Genomic DNA, 13724 nt, shown 5'->3' on the forward strand with positions numbered 1-13724 from the left:
ACACAAAATGATGGGGTCTAAATTAGCTGTTACCACTCAAGAAAGAGATCTTGGAGTCATTGTGCACAGTTCTCTGAAAACATCCACTGAATGTGCAGCGGCAGTCAAATAAGTGAACAGAATGTTGGGAATCATTAGGAAAGAGACAGATAATAAACAAGAAAATATCATAATGCCACTGTATAAATCCATGGTACACCCACACCTTGAATACTGAGGGCAGTTCTGATCATCCCATCTCAAAAGAGATATATTAGAATTGGAAAAGGTGCAGAGCAGGGCAACAAAAATTATTAAGGGTATGGAACAGCGTCCGTATGAGAAGAGATTAAAAAGAGTGGGATTGTTCTCTTCAGAAAAGAGATGGCTAAGGGGGATATGATAGAAGGCTATAAACTCATGAGTGGTGTGGAGAACGTGACTAGGGAGGTGTTGTTTACCCCTTCCCATAACACAAGAACTAGGGGTCACCCAATGACACGAATAGGCAGCAGGTTTACAAAAGACAAAAGGAAACACTTCTTCACCCAATGCACAGTGAACCTGTGGAACTTGTTGCCAGGGATGTTGTGAAGGGCAAAACTATAGATTAAAAAAAAATTAGATAAGTTCCTGGAGGATAGATCCATAGATGGTGATTAGCCAAGATGGTCAGGAACCCATCCCCAGGCTCTGGTGTCCCTAGACCTCTAACTACCAGAAGCTAAGACTGGACAACAAGGGATGGGTCACTTAATAATTGCCCTGTTTTGTTCATTCCCTCTGGGGCACCTGGCAATGGCTACTGTCAGAGACAGGCTACTGGGCTGGATGGACCATTGGGCTGACTCAGTCTGGCCATTTTTATGTTCTTATTGCTCCAAATGAACTTTGCATTATGGAAAGAAAAAGTTGGATTTGGGGCAAAAGGAGACATAGGAAAATACAGCGTGTTGTTGCACTTCCTTCCTAGAAAGCCACAGAGAAAGAAAGAAGCAGCAGCATGTAATATACTTCGCACAATGCGCAGCAATACAGGTATGTTCCCATCACTTCTGAGAGAGCATCTTTACTGTTTGCTCTAAGCATGCATCGGAGACAGGATTTTAAACTGCAGCCACCCTGAAGCTGGGGCTTATCACCCTCAGAGCAAAGACTGACATTTCAGCCACAGGACGGGCAATGGGAGCTCAATAGAAATGCCCATGCAGGAAAGGAATAAGGCAAGCTGAGGCTGCTGTTCCAGTGCCTCCTATGTCCCAAACGAGGAGCAGTGGCATCAGTCTGGGAACGTTTCCTCTAAGGATCCTGACATGGATTGGTTTGTTGACACTGGATTGGGCTGGCAAAGCGCCCCACCCTAATAAAACACTGCAGCATTCTCTAGTAACGGCCTCCAGCCCTGCTAGGGACGGCTACCTTCCTACAATGTGTGAGGATGCTACTATAGGATTTCTATTATGGGCACAGCCAGTGTGGACAGCAGGACCCCGGGATACTCCCCCACTACATCTGCTCCCACTGAGGAAGGGGAAAGGGGCTAGGGTCTCCCCTAAACTCCCATCCCTCCTTAGATCGGCTCTGCCATCTCAAGCCACCAGCCCTTTTCTTTTCCAATCTGGGCTCTGTTTGTGTCACAGCCTTATCACTGTTTAAACAGCAGATTACCATATTTAATTTTCCTGTACTTTAAAACAGCTTTTTCAAAAGGAAACAACTGACTTAGAAGGTTATAGACGTGCTCTTGGGTGCCGGGAGCGGCTCCTTCTCATCAACTTTGGGCTAAGCCTTGATCACACACAGCCACTCTGAAGGCAGGGAAACCACCTCATTCCTGGAGCCCACTGCAGGATCAGGGACTGAATATGTGTCTGATCACCAGCATTTCCAAGCAGAGCCCAGTCACACAGAGATGAGAGATACAGAAATCAGTATAAATCAGACAGGTTTGAATAGGGGTGGCCTTCTGAGCAGCCCAGTTAATCAAGATATATCCTAGAGCACATCTGTTAAAAAATAATCCTATCTAATACCTAATTGCTATTAGGGTTCATAAACCTCCACGTACCAGGCCCAAATTTAGGAGGGGTACAAATTACCCCTACTTATATCATGCTAATGTAACCGTTTACTCTGCTCACTGAGCTCTAAAGTTGGTTTTCTTCTGCCAGAGCTATTAGAGCAAATTTTGCCTTCAGCTATATCCATGCCAGCTCCCCACCTGTGGCATTGCACAGGCAAAATTAAGCCTATGGTCTCTGAATGCAGATGAAACGTGGCCTTGTGAAATACTGTGGATCATACTCTTATCACTTCTCTCTCAGAGCAGAATTAGGTGATGGGAAAAGTGAATAGATCTTTTAAATAAGCACAGGTAGAGTCCCTAACTGGATCAGACCTCAGTCATTGTATGCCATAAAGCTGCACACTGGATACTTTGCAGCCATGGAAATTTTCTAGTGTTAAATTCACAGCTGGAGAAATTCTTATGGTATAAAGCCCTGAATGTGCCAGGAGCATAACCACGTACTCTTGGTCAACAGCAAAACATGGCTCTGGCTGTGATTTCCAAAAGGGCCTGAGAGACAATTAGGAAAAAGCACTGGCAGTGGGAGTCTAACTCCACAATAGACCAACGCAGCATGCAACGGTGTCATGATAATTAAAAGTGTACAGCACATCTTCTGCCATGAGACGTTCCAATATTGCCAATCCTAAGTGCGCAAAAATCATGACTGGGCCCCCCAAAGTCAGGAGATTAGCTTCAAAATCATGATTATGTAAAAAAAAAAAATGTGGGGTTCTTCTTATTTACTTTCTAGCTTTAGAGCTTTTTAGGTGCACGCAGGTCATGATTTCAAGCTCCTCTCCACAACTCTGAGGGCTCACAACTCTGATGCTCACATAGTCAATCACTTGACTCCCTGAGCTGGAGTTTTAAGAAAATCCCAGCTATTGTGAGACTTGTGATAAAAACAGGAGAGTTGGCAAGGCTGCTTCTATGCATTAAATGAGCACTGAATATACCCCTTGGACTGTATCTACCTCTTGATTTGTTCCTGGAGCAACAAGCATGTAAATATTTTCATTCAATGGAGAATATTTGTGCTCATTAAAGCTCATAAAGTGCCGAGAAGTTAGGGATCCATTTGGCAATGAGGGAATCAAAGGTGAGACCCATTTCTAAGAGCAATAACCTCACTGCATTTGAGCCCATTGCCTTTGTAATATAAGGCACACAACTTTACTACACCACACAGCTTGTTATTCTCCCCTCCCACCCATGACGCCTCACAGGGAAGTGGCAGGAGAGACTGGCTCAGTTTGCCAAAGTGAGCAATCTTGAGCTGACAATCTGGGGCACCTTAAATGGGCCTGAGTCTCAGGAAGTGCTGAGCACTTGCCCTCTGAAAAACAGGATCCTTTGAAGGTGCCTCAGACTGACTACCTTCCCCCCACCCTCACCCCCTCAGCCCTGGAACACCTTTGGAGGCTGTACAATGAACAACAACAAGACCCGTGTTTCTAGGGCGAGAGGGAACATGATGGACTGGGCTGAGGTGAGCTCTGCGAGCTCTGCAGCCAGCTGTGAGCCTGAGCAAATCACTTCCTCCATCCATAACACAGGGGTAAGGATACGTATCAGCCTTCCCGCAGGCCGGGGGAGAATGGAAGGTGTTACTCGGAGCTGAGGAATGGATGGCGTGGGGGGAAGGCCACGGAGGCGGGAAAGGTGCTGATGAGATAACTCAAACCCACGGGGATGACACTGGCTCTGACAGAGCCACGCGGAAGCTTAGCAGTGCCCATGGCACTTCACCCAGGCAGGGCCTCCAGGCCAGGGTGGGCGCATGGGGCAAACGCTTGCCCAGCGGATGCCCAGGCTGTACCTGTTCAGTGGCTAAATAGAGGCTGTCAGTCCCTAGAGCCGCCCACCCACCCCCCAACTCCACTTCAGAAAGGCGAATGAGAGAGAAACGCCGCTGGCCCCTGCCGCGCGCGTGCCAGGGGGACGAGGCAGCCCAGGCGGGCGCTCAGCCTGGTGGCAACGGGACGATACAAGGTGAGCATTAGACACCTGCACCTGCAGCACGCTCCATTCCTGTAGCTGTGTGTTGCTATAGTAACTGCAGCAAGGGGTGAGGCTTTCGAGAGGGGAGGGGAGGCCAATGTACAAGCAAAAGGGGCTGGCAAAGGCTGTGGTAAGGCCCCCAGAAACGTGTCAGGCCAGGCAGGAGGGCCAGCTCTCCCCGTCAGTGCCTGCTGCGGATATTGTGTCTAGGTGAGACGGAAATATGTGAATCAGCCTGAGTTACTTTGACCACAGACTCCGAGACGGTGGCTCTATCATGAGAAATCTGCGCTTCCCTGCCCTGCATTCCTCTGACGCAAATGCAGTTAGATAGGGCCAGTCCCTGCGCGAGGCTCTGTCAACACGGATGTTTTGTAAAGGCCCTATCAGCCAGTTCTTCACTGCCCAAAACAGGCCCCATTTTATGCTGGATTGGAAACAAGCCTGCACTGGCCCCTGCATGCTGACCAAGGTGGGATCTCACCCACCACTTGCCTCTCGCCAGGACCACTGTTTTCTGGGGCTCAGGGGGAGAAAAGGACGTTCTGGGAAATGATCTCATGAAAATAAAAATATTCTTGCTTTAAAAAATTCTGTGTTGAGCTGCAAGCCCAGGGAGGTGGAGGGATGTCAGTATATATCTGGTCATCTAGACTGCTAAGCTTTCTGTTACATGTCTGTACAGCACCTCCCATGATGGGACTCTGAATCTCGACAGGCACTATTGAAATCATATTGTCTAATGCACCCCCTTTTCATGCCAGCACTCTCTGGAGGGCTCACCTCATGGAATGTATTTGTACCAGATGCCACATTAAAAATAACTAACTGTAGCTGTGGCATGGCCCAGTGTAATTCACTCAGCAGTTTTGCTGTACATGAACCCAATCTTGCAAACATTTCTGCTTGTGAATATTCTTCACTCCTGTGAATAGCCCTATGGAAATCTATGGGCTCGCATCCATGAATAAAGTTACTCTCGTGCCTAAGTGTTTGCAGGATGAGGTCCCCGACCGGGAGGGAGAGCTGTGAATAACTTCAGTCTGCAAATCCGCCTCTCACTGTCCTCACTCAATTCTCTCCCTTAGAGTTCACCTCTGCTGCACTGCCTGCAATAGTTCAGCAGCTGGTGCATGGGGACTGCTGCTTGTCATACAGCACATACCGAGTGGATTGTCACCGGGTGCTTGCCTTCACTCTACGCTACATCCACCTGCTGTCTTTTCTTTTATACTGCAAGGGCCATCTTTGTATTACATGCCCATATACAGTCCCTTGCATGACAGAGCCCTGAGCCCTGGCTGTGGTGTCTATTTGTGTTGTGGTAGTGTCTAAATACCCAACATAATGAGGAGGGATGCCAGGTGCTGAGAGGGGCACCAGGTGCTGAGAGGAGGGATGCCAGGTGCTGAGAGGGGCACAGAGCACTGGCCAGAGACTGTCCCGGATCCCTAATATGCTCACACTACAGCCCCCTGAATTTGTGTGAGCAAATTCCGAGCCTGTGGAATTTCTTGCTGCTGCAGCTATCTAACCAGCTGCACTTCAGCCCAGGCTGTGCGTGGCCACTCCTCCCCCAGGGAGTGATGCCCTGCTACAGCACTAGCCCCTGGGAAAAACCAAAGTGGGATGAGCCTCTGGGAACTCACGATGCTGCAAATAGCCCTGGGGCCTCAGGCAGAGGTGCTGCATCCCCCGAGAGAGACTCTAAGGGCAAAGGTGAGGAGTCACCGTTTGATTTGTGTTCCTCCTTGTTCTTGATAAAATTATGAGCTATTTTACAAAGGTTTTTGCCTAATTAACTTTTAGGGCTTTGGCTGTTGCCAGCTCAGCAGGTTTATTTTCAGCATGTTTGTCTCTGGCGCTCCCTTTAGACTCTACACTGTAATCACCTCTCCCCTCCCACAGACTTACAGATAATGGCAGGTTACAGCAATTTTTGTGTACGGCTCTGACCAGGTCTGGTGAGAGCTTCCCTTTAGCTTCCACCCCATCAGAGAGGCTTTGAATTGGGCTCAGCGACTCAGAGAACGCAGGGGGGACATGCCCACAACCAGGCTGCGCCCAGCAGGTTCTTAGACATCTAGCAAACCTTCGGGGCAGGGGGACACTCCGAGACCTATCAGCTGTGCTGCTCCCTCTGGTCTTTACCACCCCAGAAACCCACCAGCTGCAGAGCCACCTGCAATATTGAGCATGGAGAAGCACTGCCCTAGGGAACCTTTGGTCCTATGCCTCCCGTCCGGGGCCCATGCCATCGGGAGAGCCATGGCTCTTTGCACAGAGAGAGCTAGAGCCATGAGCAGAAGCCCTCATGGCATACAGCACTGCAGGGAAAGCCCATCCACTGCAAACCTCTGGCTGCCATTAAGGATTACCTCAAATAAAGGGTCTTCTCTTGACTTCCAGCATGGCATCATCAGTCCCTTGTGGCAAACTCCGCTTCACCCATTTGCTCATGTATTCATTCCATGTCTTCAGTGCCCAATCCCCATCACCTCCGGCTGCCTCACACTTATTCACCTCTGAGTGCCTCAGGCCCTGCTACAGTGCTGGTCGGGTAACACCCTGAGTGACACTTTATACCGGCAGCACAGCCCTGGCTCTGGCAGGCCACGCAGGCCAACTGCCTCTGTCCAGAAGGCTATAGCACCTGCTGTTCCAGGAACTCCCAGCAAAGACCCTGGCAGATCTTAGCCCTTGTGATGGTGACAAAGGGGAGAGCTGGTCTCAGGCAGCCAGCAGGACTTAAACGTTTCTGAACAGCACCTTGCACTGAACACACAGAAGCGAGCAGGAGCCAGGGATTGCTCAGAACAGCTCACCCCAAAGCAGCTCTGAATCCCAGGACACACATAAGTAGGAGCGGAGGGGGTTCCTGTCTCTAGAAACCAGGCTCCAATCTCTAGCTATGCCACTCTGACAGGAGCAGCAGGCCCTGTCTGCGTGTTTCTCCTGGGGCACAGTGCCTGAGCACTCCTCTACCCAGGAGCAGCGTAGGGACCCTCTAGCCCACTACATCATCTCCACAGCAGTTGGGAGGGCACTTCCCAGTGCAGGGTGACAGGCGCACTGCACGAACTAGCATGCCGAACACTCGTGGTCGAGGTGGCACGGACAGTGGCTTGGGCTGGCCACCCAGGTATGCACCCAGGGGATCGATGGGCTTGTAATCAGCCAGTGCCCGTGCCGCTGTGCTATGATTTTTGAGAAGGGGAGCTAGCCCATGTCTGTCTACCTGCACTGAGACACGTGCTCCCAGTGCTGTTCAGACATACTCTGGAGGATGTGTTTCACCAAGCTGGGGTCCTCTGCCAGGGGAAGATTGGATCCCATATCCCACTGACTGCTTTGCTCCTGTGTGCATCTCTCTGTAGCTCCACTGAATTTCTACCACCCCTTCACACTGCAGAGAACTGTTACTTAGCACCTGGTGCTTTGCAGCCTGGTCCCCTTCTCCCCACAGTGAGAGATCGCTGTCCGTCAGACAGCAGAGCGGTGTTCGGGGAGGATTTTCAACAAGGAGGCACCAATGCGGCTGTGGTGTAAACCTCTTATCTCTGGAGGGGTTACCCAGAGGAGGAAAGGCTTCCACGGGACGCACCATGAGGAGGTGCAGTCAGCTTAAAAACAAGTCTCATTCTGTCCGGATACAAGCTACATGATACTAGTCACGCAGTCTCACTGTGCCTCGCTCCCTCTGTGAAATGGGGAGAACCATACTCCCTTTCTCCCCCTCTTCCTTGTCTCTTTGGGGCAGAGGATGTCTGTTACTATCTCTTCACAGAGTGCCTGGCCCAATGCAGCCTCGGTCGTGGCTGGGGTCTCTCGGTGCGACTGTACCATGAGTAAATAACAACAGTCACTAATAACCACTCTCCACGCTCCCACCAACCAGGGCGACATGAGAGAGCAGCCGCTCCGCCTGTCCCTTTGCTGGCTTTGTGCGTGAGAGCGCTTTGCATTCCAGCATCTCCCCCCGACACCCCGCAGAACTCAGCCCCTTCTGGAGCACTTACCGAGACTGAAGAGTATCAAGAACTTTAAACACACAAACTCTTGTCGATCCACCTGGAGCGAATGCAAGTGTAGGACCAGTTCTTGTGCCCTCAGGACCAGGTTATTCAGGTTGGACCCTGCTTGAGCTGTGATTGTCACCATCTCCACCTGAAAGCAAAGAAGGAAGGCGGGCTCAGCGGCCGGGAGCATCACACACTGCAAGGGCCTGAGGAGCGGTTAGTACCCCTCTGCGAGGCACTGAGCGGGGTCTAGACCCCACAGTGTCTCTTACCTATGCCCTGCCTTTGGAGACGGCATGAGCTGCTCATTTTAAACCCCCCTCCTGCTCCTTGCCCTAGGGATGGCAAATAACTAACACCGCAGTGGGTCTGGAGGTGGATTTGAAAAGACTCCTCCGGTGAGATTCACCCCACAACATAAGGCCGGGGCACAAGGCAGGACTTCAGTAGTGCCCAGGTCTTGTACTAGCCCTCTGCACCCTGAGGGTGAATACTGCACCCTAAGTGACACTGGCAGGACAGTGACCTCACAGTGTCCCCCATGGCCGTAAGACTGGCTGGATGGGATTTAGAATTATTCCCTCTCTCTGGCTGGGTTAGCAAAAGGAAATGGCAGTGCAGGGAAGGGAACAAACTACTCCTTGGCAGGGTTTTCAGCTAGCCCAGCCATAGCTACAGGGCAGCTTGGCTGCATGCACAGGCCGTAGGTACTGGAACTAGCCACACCCCCTGGTTTGAAGCGGTTTTCATCATATCCAGGGTTTACAGTTTGGGTCAATGGCCCTCAGCACCCCCATTACACACATTGTTCCAGCTCCCCTGGCACAGGCGATGGATGCCGCTGATTCCCAGGAGGGCAGGGAGCAGCAGCCAGTTCTGGCCTGTGGCTAAAACATTGCAGGACAGAGGCAGCAGAACTGTGGAGTCAGGGTGAAATTCATCCCTGGGTAGCCGGTATAAACCCAAGAGATTACTTAAACCCCACAGCATCCCAAACAGTGCTGCATAGGTCCTCAGGCCAGGGTGAATCTCTCTTTAGAGAATAAACAGGGGTAACTTGGAGACAAACAAAAGAAAATAGCAATCTTCTGTGCTATTATTTGTTTTAATTTGTATTTAAAGAGGAAGCCCTCACAGCACAACAGCAATGCTGTCCTGGGAATAGCTGGAAGATCAGGCTGCAATTCTGGGGAGACTTTGTTCCCATGTTCCCTGCAAAATCTACTATTCAAACAGAGCTGGTCTGTTCTCACACCCAGTTTCTGTAAATACAGACATGACTGTTGATTTTTCTTATGAGAAACATTTTGCTCCAAACCCAAGAATTCTCCCCTGGCTGGAAGGCAGTACATGCCGGCCGCCTGTGCTCTGGGGATGGCTTGGGTCTATCTACAGATCATTATTTCTCCCCTTGTGCAAAAACAATTCCGGAACCCAGCAAAAACAAAACACCAGGCATCTGCTTGGGTCAGCCTTAGTTCACGCAGGAGGCGGGACGGGAGGACCTTCGCCAGAGGGAAAGAAGTAAGACAAAAGTCACCCATTTTTTCTTCCCGGTTTGGGCTCCACGTAGCTGGGAATGCTGAGATTGTCTGAAACTATGGAGATGGATTTTGGTTCCCATGGGTTCCCATCCTGGAGTCTGAAGTTCAAACAAGCCCCACCGCTAAGCTAAAGCTAAGCAACCAAAACTGCCCAGGCTGGCCTGACTTCATGCTACAGCCCTGCAAAGCTGCTGAGTTTCCAGTGGCTGCCATACAAAACCAGTTGGCCCACAGGCTGAAGAGCCAGGGGGGCACAGCCCAACTACTTTTTGGCCAGGCCAAACCTGAGTGTGACCCAGTGCACCATTTCACAATGCCACTCACTAAAATTTGGAGGAGGTGGCTGCATGGGCTGATGGGCCAGGAGAGTTAGATTGCTGGGGGGGCATTTAAAGAGGGTGTTGATGGCTCCCCCATTTTAAATGTTGCCCAGCAGCCCCTGAATTGGCCCAAGGCTCACCCAAAAGTGACCTCCCTAGCTGCCTCTAAACTCAGGGTACTTTTCAGGGCACCTGGGTGTGGCAGTAACCACTGGAGTAGTGAATATTGATCCCTGGTGTATGACGGGAATTCGCCTTCACAGCCCAGTCCACGTGATCAAGACCAGGAAGTTTAAAAAGCAACCAGCTGCAAAGAAAATGATCCCAGCCAGTTAATGAAGACTGGCTCAGGCCCTCTAAGCTCCCAGAGACATTCTTTCTGCAGCAGCCAGCCCGGCCACAGAGGGGGCTTTGCCACTAGACACATCAGACGCAGGTTCCGGGGAAATCTTCTCCTGTGCTAGTGGAGGGTTTGGGGGCTGGGGAATTGTAATTTACATGACGGTGCCCGAAGAGGGAGATGGAGAGAGGGAAGGACACTGGACTGGGCAAGGGGGATGTTTGGGAAACCGGCATCCTCACGGGGAAGAAGAGAACGAATGACTCTCCTCCTGCAAGGACAGAGTTTTGTTTTTTTATTTCCACACCCGTTCAGGAAGGCTGGCCTTATAGGAAAGGGGATCAGGAGAGCTGGGATCAATTCCCAGCTCCACCCTGCATGACCCTGGGCAAGCCCTCAGCCTCTCTGTAAAATGAGGATAAAAATGCTATCTCTGTCCTCAGTTTAGACTGTGAGATCTTTGGGGCAGGGACTGACTCTGACTATGTGTTTGTGCCATCCCCAGTGCAGTGGGGCCCAGATCTGGGGTGGCGCATCTAGGTCCTACCATAACACACCTAAGAACAATGCAGGGCTCTGTTACTGTTTCTCTTTACATCTTGCTGTCTCTGATCCTAGAGAGATGCTACCAGACCCACAACTATGGCAATGAAACACATTTAATAGCAACAGATTAACCAGCAGGCACATTGTGCCTTTCTCGTGCTTCCCTTTTGGATTCAAAACACTGGTTCTGACCCAGAGAGGAAGCAGTGGAATTTCTGATCTCAATTGGGTGAAAACAAAAATGGCAAAGAAAAGTGACTTTTCATCAATCCCATTTGGGAATTAATGGTGAGAGGGGGAAGATTTTCCTTTGCAAAAATATGGCAGATTTGCAAATCCTGACGCGAACAGGGGCAGCAGCAGAGTTACAAATCGGGAGAGAACTGGTCCCCACATCACCCGGCTCTGGTTAGTGTCCCAAAGCATCGACAGAGGCACGAGGCATGCTCCCCTCTGATGTTTCTCTCTTTGTGTCCGTCAATCCATCTGCAGCAATAATGCAGGCTCACTATTAGCTATGCTGTCGCACCACTTAGCAATGCAGGAATTGCAGTGGAAAGGTACAGTCTGCTGAAACATTGCAAAGCTTTTCCCATCAAAGGAGAGAACATTACCTCCTGGCCTGTCACAAGCAGCATGCTGTGCTCCTTCCCATGCTGCACCTGCCTGTAGATATGGTCAAACACCAGCAACTCGCTCCAGCAGTTCTGCAGCAGTTTCATCTGATCACCCACCTGAAACACAGTTGCAAACAAAGCCATTAAAACCTCTCAGATCTGCTCACAGGTTAGGGACCTGGCAACACACAGTGCAGAAGCAAGGTTGGACTTAGATGCAAAGTTGTCAATGGATGAGGTCTTGGATGCTTTTGAAATGAATGAACTCCCCCCGCTCAACCCCCATCCAGTGTCTCTGAGGAGAAGCCAGCAGCTGAGTTCCCTCTGCTTTCTGACATATCCCCCACACTTTGCTCATTCCTCAAGCCCTTCCTGTCAATGCCGGTCCATGGCTCATTAATGCATTGTGACAATAGTGTGATCAAACGCTCTCCTGGCTCCTGCAATCGGTGACAGGTTGAATTCACATTGTCAGCTGCAAAAGCCCACGTATGAATCAATGTCAGATTTGGTGAGGGCCTCAGTGAGCTTCCCACATCTCACCATGCTCCCGCAATGATGCACAAGGAGCGCACGTTGGAGCAGAATAAGGCAGTTCAGCAGCAAAGGCAGCTCCCAGTAGGGCTTTCCTCACATGCAGTGATCCCCAGCAAAGCAGAGCAGTTGGTCAATTTCCCTTAAATACTGTATCGATTGGACGGTATACAAAATGCACAATGCTATTAACAGAGAATTCCCCTACCTCCACCCTCCAGTGCAGTAGCACTGGGTGAAACAGCATAGCTGGAGCCAAGGTGCATACGTGTATGTACACCTATAGATACAAATGCACATCTTATCTCCATCTATGCTGACTCATCCATCACTACACACATATATTTATATATGACTTTGAGTTTTCCAGCTATGTTGGGTCATGGTCCACATCCTACAGCCAGTGCCCTGGATTGATATGGGTCTGCATGTGTGTTTGTGGGCTGTTCTGGAGTGCCAAGATGGAAAACAAACTGGTGTCAACAGTGTGATGCTGTTGCAGAAAAAGCAAACATGATTCTGGGATGCATTAACAGGTGTGTTGTGAGCAAGACACGAGAAGTCATTCTTCCGTTCTACTCTGCACTGGTCAGGCCTCAGATGGAGTATTGTGTCCAGTTCTGGGCAGCGCATTTCAAGAAAGATGTGGAGAAATTGGAGAGGGTCCAGAGAAGAGCAACAAGAATGATTAAAGGTCTAGAGAACATGACCTATGAAGGAAGGCTGAAAGAATTAGGTTTGTTTAGTTTGGAAAAGAGAAGACTGAGAGGGGACATGATAGCAGTTTTCAGGTATCTAAAAGGGTGTCATAAGGAGGAGGGAGAAAACTTGTTCATCTTAGCCTCTAAGGATAGAACAAGAAGCAATGGGCTGAAACTGCAGCATGGGAGATTTAGGTTGGACATTAGCAAAAAGTTCCCGTCAGGGTGGTTAAACTCTGGAATAAGTTGCCTAGGGAGGTTGTGGAATCTCCATCTCTGGAGATATTTAAGAGTAGGTTAGAGAAATGTCTATCAGGGATGGTCTAGAGAGTATTTGGTCCTGCCATGAGGGCAGGGGACTGGACTCAATGACCTCTCGAGGTCCGTTTCAGCCCTACAATCTATGAATCTATGGTGGACCACACAGCATTTTATGTTTACCAGCTGGAAGAAGGGTATGCAAAGCAATTGGAAGGAGACGCGAAAGCTAGTTATCAGAAGTCAGACAGTATGTCACCAGCACAGAAAGGCAGGCTGGTCCAGCGGTCAGGGCTTCGGGCCATTTCAAGGTGGGTGGTTCTGGTTCAGGCAGCTGAATTACTTCTTCCTCAAAGGACCAAGGAATTAGAAGCTGCCTCAGAGTGCAAACAGCAAAGAGTAAAGGGCAAGTGTTCAGTACAGCAGAGTTGGGGAAACAAGAGTGGTCTTGTCACTGAAAGAGAGACAGTGATCCGTAGGCACCACGCTGACAATTAACATCTTAGCTAAGGAGTTAGTTTGGCACGGCCTCACTTTAAAGAAATACATCAGCTAGTTGCACACTTGAATCTAACTCAACTCCACCTCATGGAGCAGAGCATGGCAAGAGGCCTTCTGCCCGCAGGACACGCTGTTCAGTGCTCTCATTACATTATGCACAGTTGGATTAGTTGGACACTTGATAAGCTGAAGTGCTCTGTGAGGGCAGGTCAAATTTTTGCTGGGAATAATTTCTGTTAAGCAATTATCAAACAGAACATTTGACCAGCGTCACCCCATTTTGGTGGGTTAAA

General features: G+C 49.9%; 1 protein-coding gene across 1 annotated transcript in view; it reads right to left on the minus strand.

The window, feature by feature from the left end:
• NR5A1 (nuclear receptor subfamily 5 group A member 1) overlaps positions 1 to 13724 on the minus strand; it is a 50892-nt gene that overhangs the window by 5489 nt on the left and 31679 nt on the right. The window contains exons 4-5 of the mRNA XM_032767578.1: positions 11435 to 11554; positions 8071 to 8218 (exon numbers count right to left, since the gene is read on the minus strand). Of these exons, the coding sequence (XP_032623469.1) occupies positions 8071 to 8218; positions 11435 to 11554 (268 nt within the window). The remainder of the gene's footprint in view (positions 1 to 8070; positions 8219 to 11434; positions 11555 to 13724) is intronic.

This window comes from Chelonoidis abingdonii, chromosome 24, assembly GCF_003597395.2.
Source record: "Chelonoidis abingdonii isolate Lonesome George chromosome 24, CheloAbing_2.0, whole genome shotgun sequence".
NCBI classification, from domain to species: domain Eukaryota; kingdom Metazoa; phylum Chordata; order Testudines; family Testudinidae; genus Chelonoidis; species Chelonoidis abingdonii.